At 35.0% G+C, this 22,334-nt stretch overlaps 1 protein-coding gene across 1 annotated transcript; it reads left to right on the top strand.

The window, feature by feature from the left end:
- Positions 1 to 8,510: 8,510 nt before the first annotated feature.
- LOC149898561 (calcium-independent phospholipase A2-gamma-like) lies at positions 8,511 to 22,238 on the top strand. The gene is made up of 10 exons (XM_090115051.1): positions 8,511 to 8,707; positions 9,123 to 9,406; positions 11,939 to 12,076; positions 12,402 to 12,494; positions 12,782 to 12,980; positions 13,388 to 13,471; positions 18,611 to 18,729; positions 19,221 to 19,415; positions 20,126 to 20,357; positions 20,652 to 22,238. Exons 1-10 carry the CDS (start codon positions 8,587 to 8,589, stop codon positions 20,918 to 20,920), a joined length of 1,734 nt encoding a protein of 577 aa, XP_089971177.1. The 5' UTR covers positions 8,511 to 8,586; the 3' UTR covers positions 20,921 to 22,238.
- The last annotated feature ends 96 nt before the right edge of the window (positions 22,239 to 22,334 follow it).

Raw genomic sequence — 22,334 nt, 5'->3', positions numbered from 1 at the left:
AGCTTTACGTATTATTTTTCCAACAGCAATAGAAATAAGAAAAGCAAACTCTACTAGAAAGTTTCACGTGTACAATCCGTATTGAACTACGAAAACAAACGTGCTAAGTACCTATCTTATATTCAACGAATAGGAAGGTCCATTATATTATGACAAATATCGCTTGAAAAATACAATTAACTAATCCTTTTTACATTTCAATAATTACTTTGTTTTATTTTAGCAGATTTCTCTATCTAATACAAATACATAACTACGATATATTCATAACTTTATAGTTTTATTTCGGAACTGAAATAATGCATTAGTCTAAATAAATCCCTACGACATAGGTACATCACGAAATGAAACGCAGAACCAATCCTATCCGTTGTATGATGGCATTGGTTAGGGAGCCAGGTGCAAATTTGGTTTACTATTTCCTCTCAAGAGATAATTCGTCAGACGCATGAGAGTATAGTATTATAAAGCCTCGTGAACGTCAGCTGGCGCTCGGTTGGGGGGGTGAGCGGTTGTAGCCTCCCACGCACATAGGAAAAAAAATACATTCATTAATTCATTTCCTCTCAGCTAAAAATTTGTCAAATTGTAGCTAACCCAATATCTCAACGAAAAAAAATAGTCAGCTGGTTACAACATGGTGTATTATACGTCAGCTGGTGTCTCGAACATGAAAGTTAATTTTAAAGAAAAAATTATTTTCCGTTATTTCCTCTCAAACAAAAATTTACCTGATGATAGCTTATATGTAACTGTGGATAAATATATATGTCAGCTGGCTGTATCTTGGTGGAAAAACCGTCAGCTGATACGGGAGGCTACAACCGCTGTTCCCCCCAACCGAGCTCCAGCTGACGTTCACGAGGCTTCATAATACTATACTTTGATGCATTTTACTAATTACCGCTTGAGAGGAACTTGGTCATAAAATCTGCTGCTGGCTCCCGGACCATCTATCATCATTCATCATGATAACTACGTGGAACTTGGAAGAGTCACTAAAATACGTAACGAAGACGACCCACTGCGTAATAAAATCTCACTGCAATCATAATAGAGATTGTTGCAAACATTACCTATTATTAATAGATTGCTCGTAATACCGTTGAGATAGGGAAAACATTTTGATAGACCATTATTAGTGCATCTCAATATGCTAAGTCGTCACAATATTATGACCCTACCAAACATAACAATGCGTCTCGTGAGATAGATCATATTGTTTATCTACTTACCGACTTCAAAAAGAAGGCTATCAAATGTTTATGATAATATTGATATCAATTATATATGTAATAATATTATATCAATCTCTCTTGATTTGTTTTCCTTTAAAAGCGTTTCAAATTATAATCTATTCAGGTCAAGTGAAAATGTGCTAGGAACAGGAACGTTGTCAATAACCTTTTTATTAAGTACATCATTCAATATCCAGTTGGTCCGTTTCGCAGATCTGTTGTGATCTTCTTCATCTCTGTACCTTTGTAATCTGTGATTTCCGGAAAAATAAATTGTGGAACTGCAACGTCTAGATATGAGCGATGGAAGGGGAACAACCGATTTAAATGTACTTAACAAGATAACTTAAGACAACTTAAGATGTAATTAACAATTTAAATGTAGTGTTTAAATGTAGTCTTTAGGAACTTATCGAATAAAAAGTTAAGAATTTTGCATGAATTTTTTTACGATCAACTTGTAAAGTGGAAATCGCAAATTATCGAAATTGCCCTACTTTTTAACCGACTTCATAAAAAGGAGGAGGTTATCATCTTTATGCACTTTAATAAAAAAAGCACAGATATATTCATGTGCTTTATATATATGCTTTTCTTCTTCAAGTAATGTTTATATACTTGAAGAAGAAAAGCTACAATTAACTCAGTGCAATATTAGGTATTATTTTTTTACTGCGACGAAGCTGAAAAGCCAAGCAAAACAAGTTTATTAAAAAAAATACAACAGAAACGATTATGTTGGTACTAAAATATGCCTATATCTTGGCACATGTTTTAGTGTTTTGCGTCGTACAAAAATTTGACCTTGCTTTTCGCGATTTGCGAATTATCAATGAGGAACGCGTAGTTTTATCAAACAGTGAAATGTTAACCTTGAAGCATAACAAGTAATCTGTGCCAAAGTGGTGCCAAACATGCGTTGTGTAGGTATTATTACATAATTATAAGAAACGCTTTCATTTGATTTTCTTCACATGATAAGATTTTAAAACTATATTGTATGTAAGTAATTAGGTAGGAATCGAAACGGTCGAATTGAAACATTATTATTAAACCCAATAGAAGTGTAGGGGCTTGTTATGTGCGGGTGTAATAAAAGATGTGATAACTACGCAAAGGTTATATTTCGTTAACTACATATATTTATTCGGTATGTAATTAATATTCGACCTATGCGACCAACCCGCGTTCCGACAAGCCCTTCACTAACTGTGCATAACGCACAAACTGTTTATATACGAGTTACCGTGTGAACCTATGGTGGGAACTTTCTTAGTAGGTACTACACTTGAAATATTTCGGTAACTCGTAAATTGGCTTGTCGTCGCTACATCATTCCCCCCTTAAAATAAAAAGGGTATACAAGTAAAAAAATCTTACAATAAAATTAAACAATAAACAAAGGGGTATATATAAAGTGTCGCTATATAAGATTACAAAATGTTTACAATATAAAGTATAAAAAATGTTCACAATATAAATCAATCATAACGTATACAAGTGGTTACAGTTAACACCTAATTTCGTTAAACTATTTATGTTATTACAAAAACTCGGTTGGGTCTTCTAAGTGGCGTGCGATTATTGTTACACGTCAATTAACACTTAGTAACGTCAACATTTCAAATCTCAATACGTTCTTTACACTTGTATCGTTTAATATTACAAAGGCTATTACTATACACTCATAAGCCATAAATCAAAAGTACTTAAATTTCTAAGTAGTAAACATTTCAATCAAAACTCAACACAAACATAAATTTGAAATACCATACTTAAAACGTTAAACAATGAACTCGTTTCAAAATTACTTAAGTTCTATTATTTATTAAATACGATGTGTTGATTAGTAAGTATTTATTATACATTTCTAAGAAGACTTAATAATACTTATAATCATCGTAATTCTAATAAATATAAAATAGTTGAAAAAATTACAAATACAATACTATTACCTAAATCGTACTGGTAATCGTATAGCTCTTCCACTACGCGTGGTATGTGTATTAGGCAATTCGCTACTTGGAATTTGTAACGGAACCTCAGTATCTGCCCCAGATGTCGTATCACTATCATCATTCAAATAATATGCAGGTTTTAGACGGTCTACAGATATACTAACTTTCCTGCCAGTCATTTGAATATAAAATACCTTTTCCTCTCGACTCGACACACGATAAGGACCGTCGTATGTTGGTTGTAAAGGCTTACGTACTGCGTCGTTTCTTACAAAAACATAATCGCACTTTTGCAAATCGGGGTGAATAAATATGTTCCGTCTTTCATTCTGCCTAATAGCTACTGACTGATATTTTCTAATAGAGTCTCGTAATTTACTTACATACTCAAGACTGCTATCTATTTCTAAACTCGATTTTGTATCGTAATAATCACCTGGTAATCGTAAAGTTGTTCCGTACGTTATTTATTAATACCTAATAACTTCATTAGTGTAGCAAATAATTGGCTTTCGAATTGGCGTCCTTGATCGCTTGTTAGCTTTTTCGGACAACCAAAACGAGAGATCCATCCTTCATATATTACACGCGAAATCGTTTCAGCAGTTATATATCTCGTAGGAAAACATTCTGGCCATCGCGTCCCCCTGTCACTATGGTTAGGCAATACGTCCTAAAACCTTCGGGTGAAGTGGGTAAAGGTCCAATTAAATCAACATGAATATGTTCAAACCTATCGCACTGCAGAAACGATCCTAAACCTGACATTGTATGTCGATTAACCTTCGATCGTTGACATTCAATGCATGTTTTAACTTTTAACCCATTGGCCAACGTGACGAATCATATTTGGCCAATAAAAACGATTTTGAATCAATTTGCGTGTAGTCCTTATTCCGGGATGACATAAATTATGTACACTATCAAAGGCAATACGTCGAAATTTATCAGTCAAGTAGGGTCTAATTTTATCATTATCTAAATTACAATAAATAAATGTACCACTTTCAGGTAACATTATTTTCTTTAACCTATTATTAGCGTCTTTCAAATTAGAATATTGTAACATATAAGAATCTTGTTGTTGATTCTAAGCAAGTTCTGCGTAATCTATTACAGTGGGACAACTTATTGTTGCGACTCGTGATAACAAATCTGCAACGACATTATCTTGCCCACTAACGTGTTTCAAATCCGTTGTGAACTCACTAATGAATATCAAGTGTCGTGTACGTCTGGGTAACTCTTTCTCGCTATTTACTTTAGAAAATGCATAAATTAACGGTTTGTGATCCGTATACACCGTTAACTGTCGTCCTTCGACCATATTCCGAAAATGACGAATAGCTAAGTAAATTGCTAATAACTCCCTATATACGTACTATACTTGCGTTTAATCTTAGATAGATTCTTAGAAAAATAACCTACATGAGTATCCGATGCGTCCGTCATAAGTGCGAGCGATGCATCGGCCCTAGGGTGCTAAAAAAATCTGCACTTTATAAACAAAAACATAAGTTGAGTTACCTTGGCGATAATAAATAACCGTAAACTAAGTCGCCGTAAACTAAGATCTAAAGTCATTAACTTAGTACCAAATGTCTTGATTACACTAAACTACACTTTATAATCACTACACAGTACACTCACTCGCGGATTGGTTATTTTTCGACACTGGTAAAATTATTAAAAGTCGGCTCTCCTGCTGCTTCTGCCACGCACAAGGTTGACGATAGTACAATCTGGCGATATGCTTAAAGCAGTAATGGTAATAAGTAATAACATATCCAATTGACACAGTGAGAGAGCATCTGCGCGAGAGCATTTTCACTCTCGTCCGCTCTAATTGGAACTGCCGGATTCATTTTTAATTCAAACAAACGATATCTATGCAATTCACTATATGTTCACTAAACGTCGGGGTCACCAATGTAGGGGCTTGTTATGTGCGGGTGTAATAAAAGATGTGATAACTACGCAAAGGTTATATTTCGTTAACTACATATATTTATTCGGTATGTAATTAATATTCGACCTATGCGACCAACCCGCGTCCCGACAAGCCCTTCACTAACTGTGCATAACGCACAAACTGTTTATATACGAGTTACCGTGTGAACCTATGGTGGGAACTTTCTTAGTAGGTACTACACTTGAAATATTTCGGTAACTCGTAAATTGGCTTGTCGTCGCTACAGAAGCATTAGTTACACTTTCAATAGATCCAATAAATCAAAAGTATAGGTACTTCTGTAAGGTAATCTTTTGTCTGGCCGTCCGCGTCGTGGGCTCTTTATCTATAGTAGGAAATGTATACTACAGCTGTGGTACTAGTGTTACTAGTGTGCCTTGTATACTAATTAGTAAGTAACATTAGAAAATGTTATTCTATAGCTCGCGTTCCGCCAATAATATTCCATAAATAGGTATGTTCCTAGAAAAATATAGGTAATCAACAGTTAGTAGAAATTTTAAGTACCTACATAGATATATAATATACATTATATGTAGTGTCCGACCGAACTTTCGGTTTCGGTTTCGGTTTCGGCCGATTTTCGGCCAAAAATCAAGTTTCGGCCGCAGTTTCGGTTTCGGCCAAAATCGGCCGAAACTTTTGCCGAAACCGAAACTTATTTCGCAAGTTCAGTGAACTTAGGGAGTATTCAGAGAGAAAGCTTGAAACTTATAAGCGCTTATCGGCGCTTGTCATGTTCATATATTTTCCTGCGCGGGTTGACAGCACTGACAGGAAAATATATGAACATGACAAGCGCCGATAAGCGCTTATAAGTTTCAAGCTTTCTTTCTGAATATGCCCTTAGTTCACACACGTTCACGCTCGCCTAACTTCGTTTTCCTCGGCAACGCTTTGACGGACGCTGTCAAAGCGTTGGTTGACCCACGCTGGTGGAAACAATTTTTGATTATCTATGTTGAGATTGGAACTGGGTGTAATAGTAATTAATAATTATTATTTTTATATAAGAGGTACCTTAAAGAGACTGATTATTCTTCTAAGTACAAATACCAATCCAAAGTATTAAAGACTCTTTAATAAAGAGAAAGATCTCAAAATACCTACCAAAACTTAGTATTTAAAGTAACAGTAACCATTACTGATTTGATTTAGATGACTGATTTTACTGAGAACTTAATTTGAAAAAATAATAAAAATTAAAATTGTTATTATTAATATTTTTAAAATATTATTTTTTTATTTTATATATTAAATAAATGATTACAACAAATTGAATATACTGTGTTTTCATTTCATGCCCTAATTAAGGCAAAATAATAGGTAAAATGCACCAAAGTTCAGTATTTTTAGAAATTTCATATTTGGCCACGTGAGTTTCGGTTTCGGTTTCGGTTTCGGCCTGGAAACCAGTTTCGGTCGGACACTAATTATATGTACATAATAATAATTATGTGTTGTTATGTTGGGTATGTTATTCGTTAGAAGACATTAATGAATAATGACTCAAATATAATGCGCAGGTTTTAATAATTTACAATAACAAATTAACTTAGGCATAACAATAGATTTTCTTCACATACGATAACAGTTGATGCAATATATTATATACTATCTTATTTATCAGCAAGGTAAACCTATCCTATGTCTGAGTATTACATATTATATAATGTCTGTAACAAATCACATACACATACCTACCTAGTACCTACCTATAATACTACTCGCATAGTTGGACCCTGTGGTTGGACCGTTATTATAAATTAGTGCAACTTTATTTGCGAAGAAAAATCAATTACTATCTATTTAAATGCTTCAGGGCATTTAGATAATAAGTAATAATATTATAAATCAACATTTTATTTATACTTAGTAATAGGTCCATAGTTAAATCATGGCTTATGTTAATCTTGGTATAAGAATGGTATAAGTTTAAAATTCTAAACAACGAAGCATTGAAATATTATCTCCAGGCTCAATCTAATTTAATTATTGCATGGTACATATTAGATATTATATACATTGGTATTTTTCAAACATGAATACTAGGAAAAGCCATGAGTCATGAAAAGTTACAGATAAATTCTGTTTGTTTATTTACAAAAAGATCAATATTGCGCGTAAAATCTAGTGCGAATTTGGCGTGCACATTCTGCTAACATATGAATTCATTGGTCAATAACAACAAACTGCAAACGTTTATGTTTTGTTATTGAACTCCTCCTTATCGGCTGAACCGGTTTTAATAAGAATTTTTTTTTGTCTTCAGTTTAAAAAAAGACAATAGGTATACTGGGCGGAGTCGTTGCGAAAAGCTAGTATAAGCCAAGAATATAATATTATAAGCGTGGGATAAGCCTAATTTTCTAGGATGAATGTAAGTATAAATGAACAATATAATTATATAAGTAAGTATAGATTTATTGTAAGAAAATAATATTGTAATCCAAGGCAGATATTCTGATGCAGTAGCAGAAATGATAACAGTAGCAGAAATCGGATTCGTATTATGTATAAGCTATCGAATTATAGTGCAAAATGTAGTTCGTAAATTACATGCATAATATCCTGTGATAATCTGTGCTGTGATAATATCTAAATCAAGATCTAAATACGTATCTAAATAACTTTATTTTTTTTCCTGATAAAAGTATATTATGAGTACCTACAGACTACAAATAGTCTACACTAGCCGTTATGTATGAATTCATAATAATGATTATTCAAATTCTAATAGTGCCAAACAAATATTTTGAGTGATTTCGCCGCGTGGGAATTTGGAACAGTGGCCAGATGATCATACGATGTTTATTTACATCTGAAAGTCTGCAACGTTATCATTGAGCCAATACAGAGGTGTGGCGAACGCTCCGTCACACTTTATTTACGATCTAATCTCACACAAACATGTTTTGCTTAACACATAAAACTGGTGTTATTGTTAACATTTGATCAGTACATAACTGGTTCTTGAAGTATAAACTACTGAATTTACGAATTTATTATAAAACGTGCTTGAAATAGTAGATTATCATAAAGCGGAAGTGATTGTACGGTTCTAAAACTGTGTTTGTTTTGATTCGCTAGTGTTGGTAGCACTGATCGTCCGATTTTACGTCAGTACTCGAACTGTCATCGATCTAATAAAACTAGCGATTTTATATTATTTGCCAAGGTTTAACATAATATTTAGTGTATAGAAAACTATTGTACAGTGCAGTTACTTCATCAGTGTTATCTAGAAGCTCGAGAAGTTTCTTAAATAAATACTTTTATACATAAAACTAAGCGCGTACGTGAGAACTGAGACTTGAGAGTAGACTTGAGTCACTTGAGTGATACTGTTCGGAGATTTTAATAGTGTTTTTATTTAAGTTATTACTTGACTGTTCTTTGGGTGTTGAAAATAGTAATCATGTCGTCGTTGGGTGGTCAGTGGCGTGCAATTAGGCATTATTTGTCTATGACGAGCTTGAATACAGAAGTCGAAAAGCTGGTGCAAAGAATAAAACCCGCTACACCAGAACAATGGGAAAGTAAGTGTTTAAACAAATGATAATGAGTAGTCTTTGTTAAAGAAGCAGTTTGTTTTGAATGTGACCTAATTTGCTTAGGGCTATTGACACAATTATGGATAGGTGAATAAACTTGTGAGTCTAATTTTAGATCTTACATTGTAAGGCAAAAATGATAAACAAGCAAGATTGAATTAGATTTCATTCATCAAACTTAAACTATATTGTTTTCACAAATACATCAATACAATCATATTTCATTAAAGATTAGGTTATTTATTAAATAAAACATTTATTTTGCTATTAAGAAAGTAATAATAAAGTAAAAGGCACAAAAGATTACACATAAAGTTAAAAAAAATAAGTTACTACAGAATAAACCAAGTTAATAGCTAAAACTAAATTAAAAAAAATTCTACTCAATTTTGTTTCACAGATCTCATAAAGAAATTCGAAAAGGCAGTATCTAGCCGTCTATCACAAGTTGAACCAAAAACAAAAGCAATTGAACATACAGTACAAGCAACTACTGTGGAAGAAACAGAAAAAGTGTCTAAAGAAAAGATTCAAAAAGACGAGAAAGATGCGCTCACAGTGGGTTCGGAAGCAAAAGAAATAACTTTTGAAGGTCTCTGGGAAGGATTGAAACTGAAAAAGGATCTGCATTTTGGTAAAATGTCCGAACCTAGCTGGAAGTCTAATAAGCCATTGGTTACTAAGGTAATATTGAAACTCAAACTTTTATTTATTCAACTAGACTTCTTTTAGAATCACTTTTGAATTGTCTAAACTCTAAATACTTAAAGAAAAATAATAACTAATTTATTTGTAGCGTTTAATAATAGTGGTCAACACTGTCTTTGCCCGAGGTACATATTATAATATAGTAATCAGGGATCATGTAAAATATATATGTCCTACTAGGTTTCCGCCCGCGGCTTCGCCCGCGCAGTCAAAGAAAAACCCGCATAGTTCCCGTTCCCGTGAGATTTCCGGGATTGCGTCATTTTCCCGGGATAAAAAGTAGCCTATGTCCTTTCTCGGGTATCAAAATATCTCGATACCAAATTTCATGCAAATTGGTTCAGTACTTTAGGTGTGATTGAGTAACAGACAGACAGACAGAGTTACTTTCGCATTTATAATATTAAGTATGGATGTGTGTGTATGTGTAACGGTGAAAGAAAAAAATCAATCAAGTAGTTTCTTAGATTTATGAATTCAAACAAACTCATCAGATTTATATTATTAGTATAGATGTTTGGAATGTTCTAGTGACTGTAATATAAGCTTTACTAGCGACCCGCCCCGGCTTCGCACGGGTGCAATGCTGATACTAAATACACTACAGAAAAACTGTGAACGTTGTATATAAAAATTAAAAACATAGCGTCCCGCTCCGGCTTCGCACGGGTATAAAATAGATAGCCGGGCGGCCGGCCTGTAGCGCTGCAGCAAACGCTACGTCCCGCAATTTTTAAATCTGTAATATCTTCGAAAATATTCACTTAAATCATACGGTGTAAAGGGCCATATAGATCTATATTAAATGAACAATGTATTCAAGGTATTTAATTGGTTAAGGATTAATGCTGTATTGGTTAAAATCGCATCGAAAATTAGCCATTATTTGTCGTAAAAAGTAAATGACAAAAAAAAGTTATTGTGGGTTATCCATAAGAGATAGACATATACCATCGCGGACTTTTCTGTAGACCTTTTCAATGTGTATAATACTTAGTACATTATTTTGATAAAACTCGTAGGGTTCAGCCTGCGTTTGCAATTTAAGCGGGAAAAATGTAATTTTTTACGACATCACATTAGAAACCTCAAAAATAACAGTACTTCTCCCCTATTTAATGGATGTTATTATACATATAAACCTTCCTCTTGAATCACTCTGTCTATTAAAAAAAACCGCATCAAAATCCGTTGCGTAGTTTCAAAGATTTAAGCGTACAAAGGGACATAGGGACAGGGAAAGCGACTTTGTTTTATACTATGTAGTGATTATATGTAATAAAAACCAGAAATAATACTGTGTAATATTCAGTAGGTTATGTTATCCTAATGTTTGATAAGATTAAGATGATTTTTAAGATAGGATAAACTTTAGATTATACTCTCTCAATCCTATTAAAATGAAACATTGCAAACATTCACAATGACTTTTCATATTACGTTATTGCAGTAATAATTAAAATAAAAAGTATGAATACATTAAAATCTTATCTTATGCAAAATGATAAAAATGTTTAATATTGAAAGAAGTTAATTTAAACAAATTCATATTTATTACTTTAATACTACTTGTAATGTTTTTCTTTGCATAATTGATATGGTTTCACCTGATTAAATAAAGTAAATATACTATAATCAGGCACTATGTTAATGGTTAATATGTTTTTGACTTTATTTAGCTCTTTAAATATTATTATATTCATACTCAGAAAATTTTGCCTTAATTCCTATGTAACTCTAAGGTTTTATGTAAATCCGGCTTGAAGGACCAAATTATAGGATATCTAATTTTCTTTTTTTTAACTTTAGTTAAATATGTGGTATCTCATGTTATGGGTTTGAAAACATGATGAATCTTATGTTTATAAAATGATGACAAATAAAAGTTATGCCTATTTCTAATAGAGAGCAAAATTTCGAGACGCAACTGTTATAAAAGATTCTGATAAAAATCTATATTGACATATACATATCTGATTATATCAATAAGAAACCAAATAAGTGTTATAATACAAAATGCGTGCATAGCCATGATAAGCAATGTTTATGCTTTGTGAAAAAGGCGTGATAGTAATGTGGCTAAAAATACGATTGACCTCCATTATCTGTGTGATAATGGTGTGATTTGTTTTTGTTTTGAAGTATTTTTTGTATAGGATTTAAAACAATGATTAGGAATTAGGTTTATGGGTGGCTGATTTGCGTATTGATAAGAGTTTACGTCGTATGTCGATGATTTATTAGATTTAGATACATAGACATTTAATCTTAAATGAATACATGATAATGTTACTTACGTTAGTGGATGCATCTTTTAAGATAAAATGTTAGAACATCTTATGAGTACTCTATAATATTTGCTGTTTTGATTCAAATAATTATTCTTTCTATTTCTAATATCCGAATCGACAATTATGCCTATAAATCCCTAGACAATATAGAAGATCCTTCATTAAAATTACACCTGGTTGACCAATAATGATGCAAAATATTTTGTTTATTTTTCAGACCTCCATCCATTCCCGCACAGCGTACGTAATATCAGCGATAGTGACAGCAGAAAATCCAGAATGTCTGCTCAAAAGGACTGAGCATTTTATCGAACATTTACAACAATATCCCGAAGCTAGAGATTATGCTATCAAGGTAATTTCAGAATCAATTAAAATCACTACATAGTATAAAACAAAGTCGTTTTTTCTGTCCATGTCCCTTTGTATGCTTAAATCTTTAAAACTACGCAACGGATTTTGATGCGGTTTTTTTAATAGATAGAGTGATCCAAGAGGTAGGTTTTAGTATACAATTTATTAGGTTTTAGACAAAGTGGGCGAAGCCGCGAGCGGTAAGCTAGTTAATTATGGTCATTTCCATAACATGAGCTCTTCTCTTCAAATATGCCATATGCCTACATTGTGTTAAATGTATATTAAATATTTTATTCTAATATCAAATGTTCGGTTTTTAACAGGAAGGTGCCGTTCGTGCCTTATTGAGGGTTCAACACAAAATTAAATCGGATGATAAACCAGTCACTATTGAAGTTAAAGGCATTGTAAATGAGGTAAGTTTGTTCTAGAAACTTTTGCATACATTTTTGCTAGGATCCGACTCGATGGACCTATTTAGAAAAAATATGAAATCTATTTTAAAAGTTTTCTAAAAAAGAATTAGGACTATTTTCACGACTTGCTGATAAAGTCAAGGATAGACTATCAATCATTTTTGTCGTAAATTTACATCAATTTGTCATTTCAACTGACTGACAAGTCACTCTTACTAACTCCAGAAGTTTAGAATCCCGCGAATAGTCTCTATTGTTAAAATGTATATTTTTATCTTACTTTCCAGGCTTTAGCATTAATGGGTTACACTGGCCCCACGAAAAGCAGGGGACCAAACATCCTTTCAATAGATGGCGGTGGAATCCGCGGTATTATAGCTATAGAGATTTTAAGGCATTTGGAAAACTTAACGGGAAAGAAAGTGCACGAAATCTTCGATTATATTATTGGTGTCAGCACTGGGGCTATTATTGCTGCTGTTATAGGTAATATTACGATTAATTATTTTATTTATTTAACAATAAGACTTATGGAAATTAAAGACTTTTTAACGGATTTTAAACGCGATTTATTCATTCTATTATTTTCCCGACGTTTCGAACACTTTACAGCGAGCGTGGTCACGGGGAGACCACGTGTCGTTAAAAAGTCTTTAATTTCTAAATGTATAATACTCGCGTAAAATCAAACATTAGAAAATACTAATAAGACTTATGTTTTACATACTTAGGAAATATCACTAATGATTCATAGTAAAAAATATAAATAGAAATCCTTTGAAAATAAACATATTTTCTGAATAGAACGCATACTATTCAACACTTGTTTATATTAAATATTGAATGGACAAACCTTAACTATCATGTATTAAAATTGTTTCTTTATATTTTAGCGAGCGGCAATAACTTGGAGACAGCGAATCAAATGTATCTAACGTTATCAAAGCAAATGTTTGGAAATACTTCTCTGATTGGAGGTGAGAACATAAATAAGCATTCTAACATTAAAATTATTATTAAGTAATAAAAATTGCCATAGTTCCTATTTATCTGGCTCGAAGGATCAGAACAATATGTATGTTACGTCCTGATAACTATATTTGGCAACACAGGCTGTCAACAATAATGTCGTAACGTCATAATTAATGTAGTTTTTTTATTGATTGAACTTATTCGGTATAAATTTTATCCGACTCGAAGGACCAAATCAATTTCACTATATTTATTTATTTATTTATTTATTGGTTTACCAACGTTTGTTTACATTTTTACAAAAGTTTAGATACACAAAATAAACAAACATGGTTAATGTAACAAACACTTACTGGCAAACACAGCATGCAAAAACGTTAAACCAGTTTATTTTTTAAGTACATCCGTTCCGCCGTTCCAGCCCTTTAAGACGTCCACTGCAGGACATAGGCCTCCCCCAAAGATTTCCATAACGACCGATCACCAGCGGCCTGACTCCAGCGGCTCCCCGCCACTTTGATCAGGTCGTCTGTCCACCTCGTTGAAGGCCGTCCCACACTGCGACGTCCTGTACGTGGTCGCCATTCGAGAACCTTTTTGCCCCAACGGCCATCGGTTCTGCGGGCTATATGCCCGGCCCAACGCCACTTCAACGTACTAATACGGTGGGCTATGTCGGTGATTTTAGTTCTTTTGCGGATCTCCTCATTTCTGATTCGATCACGCAAAGAAACCCCGAGCATAGCCCTTTCCATAGCTCGTTGAGCGACGCGGAGCTTGTGCACAATACCCGCGGTTAGGGACCACGTCTCAGATCCGTATGTCAACACTGGTAACACACACTGCTCGAAGACTTTCTTCTTCAGGCACTGAGGGATTTTGGACGAAAAGATGTTGCGTAGTTTCCCGAACGCTGCCCAGCCGAGTCGGATTCGACGATTGACCTCTTTCCCGAAATTGGACTTACCTAATTGGACGGTTTGTCCCAGGTAAACGTATTCGTCAACAATTTCGAGAATAGAGTTTCCAACTGATACCGGAGTGGGCACAACATGGACATTTGACATGATTTTCGTCTTGTCCATGTTCATGCTAAGGCCCACTTGTTGTGAAACTCTGTAGAGGTCACCGAGCATTGTATTGAGGTCTTCCAGGGATTCTGCCATGACCACGATATCGTCCGCAAATCGAAGGTGAGTGATGTACTCGCCATTAACATTGATGCCAAATCCTTGCCAATCCAGGAGCTTGAAGACGTCTTCCAAAGCAGCGGTAAACAGTTTCGGAGAAATTACATCTCCTTGTCTGACCCCGCGCTGCAGAGGAATTGCCTTTGTGCAATGCTCCTGAACCCGGACTGACATAGTGGCGTTTTCATACAAGCTTCTCAACACTTCGATATACCGATAGTCAATGCGGCAACGCTGAAGAGACCTCAATACGGCCCAAGTCTCGATCGAATCAAAGGCTTTTTCATAGTCCACAAACGCCAAGCATAATGGCAGATTATACTCCTCCGTCTTCTGTATAATCTGCCGCAGCGTATGAATGTGGTCCATGGTGCTAAAGCCTCTTCGGAAACCGGCTTGTTCGGGAGGCTGGAAGTCATCAAGCCTGCGTTCGAGACGATTCGTGATGACTCTCGAGAACAGCTTATAAACATGGCTCAGCAGTGATATTGGCCTGTAGTTCTTCAACAGGGTTTTGTCTCCCTTTTTGAAGAAGAGGACAACCATACTGCTGCTCCACGCTTTTGGCGCAGTGCCCTCGAGTAAGGTGGAAGTGAATAACCTCTGTAGCATTCTGAGGATTGGTTTGCCACCCGCTCTCAGTAGCTCAGAGGTGATTCCATCCTCACCCGGCGCCTTGTTGTTCTTAAGCTGTTTGAGAGCCATCCTAATCTCGTACAGGCTGATGTCCGGGATATCTTCGGTGTAATGTCGGGTTAGTCGGGCTCTAGGATCTTTCGCCGGACTTGCAACAGGCTTAGCAACGGAGGTGTAAAGATGTCCATAAAACTTCTCAACCTCTCCTAGTAGCTCTGGTTGAGACGACACCACTTTACCACTATCCGTCTTCAGCTTAGTCAGCCGGCTCTGCCCAATAGATTCATCTCTTGCGAACACTTTTGTGCCTTTATTCCGCTGTATCGCCTCTTCAATATTTTTCGTATTGAAGAGGCGGATGTCGTGTCGCAAGGACTTTGTAATCCGTCTATTGAGCTGCCTATATGACTTCGCATCATCGGAAGTATGTAGTAGCAAGGAGCGTCGTTCTTCCAGGAGCTTGAGGGTATGGGCGGAAAGTTTTTGGGACCTATTTCGACGGGGTGTCTTGCAGTGATGCAACCCTACCGTACGAATCGTTTCGATAAGCCTGTTGTTCAGATCGTCCACAGATACGTCATCGCCTAGGCAAGCAAAGCGATTTTGGAGCTCGAGTTGAAAGCTTTCGGGGTTCTGGATTTGGGTGCGGAACGGTCGAAGAGTTGACCTCATCAAGCGAGACCTTTCCAGTTTCACATTTATATTCAATGTGCCTCTTACCATTCGGTGATCACTACCGGTTTTTATCCTATTAATCACAGAAACATCATTGAATATATGTCTCCTTGTTGTCATGATGAAGTCAATCTCATTCCTCGTTTTACCGTCAGGGCTTATCCAGGTCCACTTTCTGTGCGGAGATTTCTGGAAGAAGGAATTCATCATGAAGAGTCCTTCCTTCTCCAGAAATTCAGCGAGCCTCTGGCCCCTCGGGTTGCGCTGCCCAAATCCAAATTGCCCCACTCTCAACTCGTCATCGCCTCTCTTGCCCAGTTTCGCGTTGAAATCCCCCATCACAACATTGAAATGTGTTTTCGAGGTGTGTAAGGCTCTACTGATGTCCTCATACATTACCTCCACATCTTCATCTGAGTGTGCTGAGGTCGGCGCGTAGACCTGAATGACCTTCAAAGAATATCTATCAGATATTTTGAGGACCAGGTACGCTACCCTGCTCGACACACTTTCGATGGCTATGATGGTGTTAATGAGGGGTCTGCGAACGATAAACCCTATTCCACCTTGGGACTGTTGGTCGCCCTCCCGGTAGAAGAATAAATTACCGGATGTCAACGTTATCGTGTCCTCCCCCTGTCTTCGGACTTCTGATAACCCTATGACATCCCAGCGTAACTTACTCAATTCTTCTTCCAGCTCAACAATCTTTTCGTCCGTCCTCAACGTGCGTGCGTTGTATGTTACCAGGGCCAGGGGTCGTCGGGAGTGGTAGCCGGATCGCTTCCGGTGATTCTTAGCACCCCTTGCCCCGCCGTTACCATGGCCGCTACCGTACCCAGGAATAGCGGAGCTGCCGGGTACTAGGGGCCTGGTTGTTGTTGCACTATTCATTGTATTTTTATGTGTATCTATTTGGGGGGAAAGAATGCCAATACTCGCCACGCTTGGCAGGCGGGTTGGCGAGCGCAGTTGATGGTGGGGGATAACGCTGCTGCCCGTTTGCATGTAGTTAACCCTTAGTCGCCTCTTACGACACCCACGGGTAGAGATGGGGTAGTGCTATTCTAGGCCGGCACCCGTTTTTAAGTACATAAAAAAAGAAAATTAATAAAAACAGAAAAAAAAAATATGCATATACAGTTAAACATCATCCATTAAAAGAAAAATCTTGAAAAATTTTACGGAGTTTGCTGGGGGAGTCCGAAAAAATGTCGAAAAGCTCACAGTGTTTATTAATAGTATTACAAAATCTTGGAACTGGAGAATTACGGCCCGAGACAGTTCTGCGAAGAGGAGGACAGAGTGGTAGCAAAACCTTACGTGGGTACCTAGAAGGCACTCTTATGTTGAGTCTTTGCAGTATTTGAGGACAATCGATTTTGTTATTAAACAATTTTGATACAAAAAGGACGTCTAGCATAACTCTACGATTATCCAAAGAAGTCATTTTAAAAAAAGAAAGTTGTTTTTTATAAGACGGTAGCTGTTTCTTTGATTTACCACTTGTAAAGACTAGGTGCAATAAAAATCTTCTTTGGATCCTTTCCACACGTAAGGAATGACACGCATAGTGTGGTCTCCAGACCACGGAGCCATATTCCAAAATGCTACGGACTAGGCTGTTAAATAAAGATATCTTTGATGTAGCGTTTTGTAGACCTTTCATGTTGCGAATCAAAAAGCCCAAAATTTTGGCCGCACGTGTAACAATATGGTGTATATGTGGGACGAAAGTTAATTTATTATCGAAAATGATACCTAAGTCTCTTATTTGCTCTTGCTCTTGGACAATCTCAGATTTTATAAGATAATTGTGGCGTATCAGATTTATCTTGCGTGAAAATCTTACTAAGAAGCATTTTTTAGGATTAAGGTCCATTTTATTACAGTTGCACCAATCAACAAGCTTGTCTATGTCACTTTGTAGTTTGTAACAATCATCGATTGAGTTGATTGTTCTGCAAAACTTAAGATCGTCAGCGTACATAAAACTTACTGAGAAAGATAACAGGTCAGGTATATCGTTAACGAAGGTGTTAAATAATATTGGGCCTAAATGCGATCCTTGAGGAACCCCAGAATTAATATTGTGTATTGTAGAGCGAAAGCCATTGACAACTACATAAAAACTCCGCTTGGACAAGTAAGAATTAAACCATTGTAAGAACTGACCTGAGATTCCATATATGTGTAACTTTTTCAATAATAGTATGTGTGAATCCTTGTCAAAAGCTTTACTGAAATCGGTATAAATAACATCGACTTGCCCATTGTGATCTAGGGAACTAGACAGACTTTCACAAAAATCCACTAAGTTAGTCGTAGTGGACCGAGATGGCAAGAATCCGTGTTGACTAAAACTAAAGAATTGCTTGAGATGGTTCTGCATACTAATATTATAAATGCGAAAGTAACTCTGTCTGTCTGTCTGTTACTCAATCACGCCTAAACTACTGAACCAATTTGCATGAAATAGGTAAGGAGATACTTTGATACCCGAGAAAGGACATAGGCTACCTTTTATTGCGAAATAATAATATGTACCACGGGCGAAGCCGGGGCGGACCACTAGTCTTACATAAAAAGTTAATTTACTTAAAATAAAATGTGAATAAATAAATACTATATTTTCTTTTGCAGGTACGTCTAGACTGGTATGGAATCATTCGTACTATGACACAGAGGCGTGGGAGAAAATGTTGAGGGATAATCTCAAAGATTGTACACTTACAGAGTGCAATCGATATAATGCACCAAAAGTAAGTGAAATTTATATTTATCACTCTTGTTATGTAATAATAAGAAAATATTACATGACTAGATTTCCGCCTGCGGCTTCGCCCGCGTTTTCAAAGGAAAACCCACATAGTTCCCATTCCCGTGGGATTTCCGGGATAAAACCTATCCTATGTGTTAATCCCAGTTACCTATATACCTATAGTTACCTATAGTCCCAGTTACCTGTATACCTTCTTTTTCTAAACTAAAGTATCAAAAAACATTACTCGAGTACTTATTTCGATCATTATCTCTCAGATGTCGGTAGTATCCTGCATAGTGAACTATCACTTCCAAACTTGTGTCTATAACTTTTGTTTCTTCCAAAACTGAATAAAAAAACATTACCAGACTTCTTATTTGCTTCTTTATCTCTCACTAAACGTCGGTAGTATCTTGCGTACTTATTTCCCCATACAAAAAAAATGAAGAGAAACTACGATAAATACTTATTTCTCCAATTATCTCCTAGATGTCGGTAGTATCCTGCGTAGTTAACTCCGGTTCTAAACTAGCGCCGTTCATATTCCGTTCCTACGAGTGTGGGTTCCGAGTACGCTCCGTGTTCCCGGGCACAAGTCGGGCCGCTCTGTGGCAGGCGGTTAGAGCTTCAGCCGCAGCGCCTACGTACTTCACTGAGTTCAACTTGCAGGGCTTGTTGCATCAGGTATAATTTTATTTTATTTTATTTTATTTATTTAGGTCATCCAACATTAGTGTGACTAAATACAAAGAAATACAAAGACAATACTTATAGCTAGGGTACATAATATAACAAAAAAAATTACAATTGTGTCAAACATTTACAGGATAACACAACATGATTTTTGAGTCAAGTCACTATGTGGTGGTGGACACACAAAGCAAAAAAATAAAAAATAAACAAAATTAAGATAATTCCTTTAAATACTTTCGGATCTTATTACAATTGTCGTGAAAAATATCAATAAAATAATATTGATACTAAACATTTTAAACTGACACTGCACACTATATTAACACTTCATCCTTAATAATGACACTAAATACTGACACTGCACACTGTATATAAACACTTCATCCTAAATAATGACACTAAACACTATATACTGACACTGCATCCTGTATAATAACACTGCACACTATATATCCTGCTGAGTTCAACTTGCAAGGCTTGTTGCATCAGGTATATAGCACCTTGTACACTGCACTGACACTGAAAGAAAGAAAGATCATTTATTTGACTCCACAAACAATACACAACAACACACAATACAATTGGAAACAAAACAATAAAACATGTAAAGTGAGGAAACACGAACACAATTTTAATCTACTGATGTAACTAATAAATGTTTCTCTGTTTTTCACATTTTCATAAAAACTTTATTTCATCAGGACGGTGGTATAATGGTGAACAATCCAACCGCGGTCGGTTTACACGAAGCGAAACTACTCTTCGGTGCGAACTCTCTCAAAAACGGCACAGTAATTTCGGTGGGAACTGGACAAGCGCTTAACAAACATTTAGACTATCAATTGTTAACTAAAGGATTGGCGAAAGACGCAACGGGTACCAGTTGGAAGGATAAATTCAATAAGATTCTGGATTCTGCTACGGATACTGAAGGTATAAATTACATGCTATTTAACTAATTTTGTGGAAAGTTTTATTAGAATTCGTTCAGCTGTTTTCAATGTTGAGAGGTTAATAAAAAATCCAGATTATATTTATATAGATTGGTCATTATTAAAAGTATTTTGTGTCGATAGAATGAATTAATTTTTTTGTATAATGTTAATCTTGTATATGGTAATTAATTAATTATTAATAGTAGAAAAGAGGAGACAAAACATTACTTTTGAGATAGAAAATGCACTAATGCACGATAAAAATGGCACTTATCACAATCTTACTTTACAGGTGTGCATCTAGCATTAAACGATTTACTTCCACCTGGCAGTTATTATCGTTTCAACCCGCCATTACACGAAGAATGCGCTATGGACGAAATAAACCCCGAAAAACTAAAAAACATGACAACAGACACATACGCATATATACGAAGGAATCAACACAAATTCGAACAAGCGGCAGCCATGTTGGTTCGAAAAAGGACAATGGCGCAGAAAATTCTTGACTTCGTAGAACACAGGAGCCAAATTATGGGCATAATTCCTGCGAATTATTGACAATTAGAAGATCAGCAAGATGCTACTTGCTGATTGGTCGATTTTACAGCTCATTATACTGTGTAGTTGCTCAGTATACTGTGTAGTTGCGCAGTATACTGTGTAGTTGCGCAGCATACTGTGTAGTTGCGCAGTATACTGTCTAGTAACTAAAATTATGGACTTATCCATAGATTATGATTGTTTGAGTACATTATGAAGTGATTTTGTGGGAATAGAAGAGAAGCTTGAATATTTTTGAAGACCAAGTGTTTGAAGAATTTTGATAGATTAAATCTTTTGATTCGATTCGCTTACATTCTAGGCACGAGCCATTTAGTTGGTTATTTGAATAAAAAATATGTGTAGTAATATGGACAGAAAAATTGAGAAGTCAATGCATATAAAGTAAGATATAGATTTAATCAAAGAATAATATTCTTTTCATCTGTGCAGATAAATGTTTAAAAAATAATTCTTGATGTGTTATCGCTATTTAGATAGTTTTGAAGCTATTTAATATGAGAGCTTAAATATTTCAAACATTTTATGAATTAAATGCTATATTTTAATAGTTATAGCGATTTCTCTTCAAGCTTTTGATTAAAATTAACTTAATGCGAAATTTAGCTGTCATTAAAATTTTACTTAAATTCAAAATGATTTCTGTTTTTGAATTGAAAATATTCAAAAATAGAACAGTTTTTAAACATTTGAGCTAGTCACTGTTTGAAAATAGAATTTTATGTTGTGTGTTGGAGTAATGATTTAGAAAATGGAATTCTCATTTCATTCCATTATTTAAATTATTCTAGCACATTCCAATTTACATTTTTTTATTATGACTTATTAAAGTTATTTAGAATAGATGCTTGGAAGCAATAAATCTATTATTATTGTGATATTATAGGTAGATTTAGTTATAAATTATGTTTACTATGTACATATACTCAATTTTAAAATATGATGCCTATTTCTCATTCTTAAAAATATAGATATTATATATGTCTCATAGATTCTCATAGAAAAGCACCTTTATGAGAAGTTTTTATATATTAGTTTTATGTTTGTATTTCTTTAAAATATTCTTGTTATGCCGTAATCATAGAAAATACAAATAACTTACGATCCCTAGAAATAAATTTCTTGGATTCATAAAAAAAATAGTTAGAGATGTAAAACCTATATTTTTATTAGATAAGTAATAAAAAAAAATGTTTAAATGTAATTTCGAATATATTATAATTATTATGTTTATTGTTTTGTTATTAGAAAGGTGCTTTAGGTATATTGAATCGTTAAAATTTTGAGTTTAAAACTCATTTTTACAAAATAAGATAATTGTTACTGTATAGTGTCCAAAAATACTTTTGAAAGGAATTGGTAAATATATTATCCAATCAATGTGTATTCTAAATTCAAATGTAGCATTTGA

Source organism: Colias eurytheme, chromosome 22 (assembly GCF_061535395.1).
Source record: "Colias eurytheme isolate Ceu_HAF_F1 chromosome 22, ilColEury1 Martin Lab GWU primary, whole genome shotgun sequence".
Lineage (NCBI taxonomy): Eukaryota > Metazoa > Arthropoda > Insecta > Lepidoptera > Pieridae > Colias > Colias eurytheme.
Note: the sequence above shows the minus strand (reverse complement) of the source record. Positions and strands in the feature narration are given on the sequence as shown.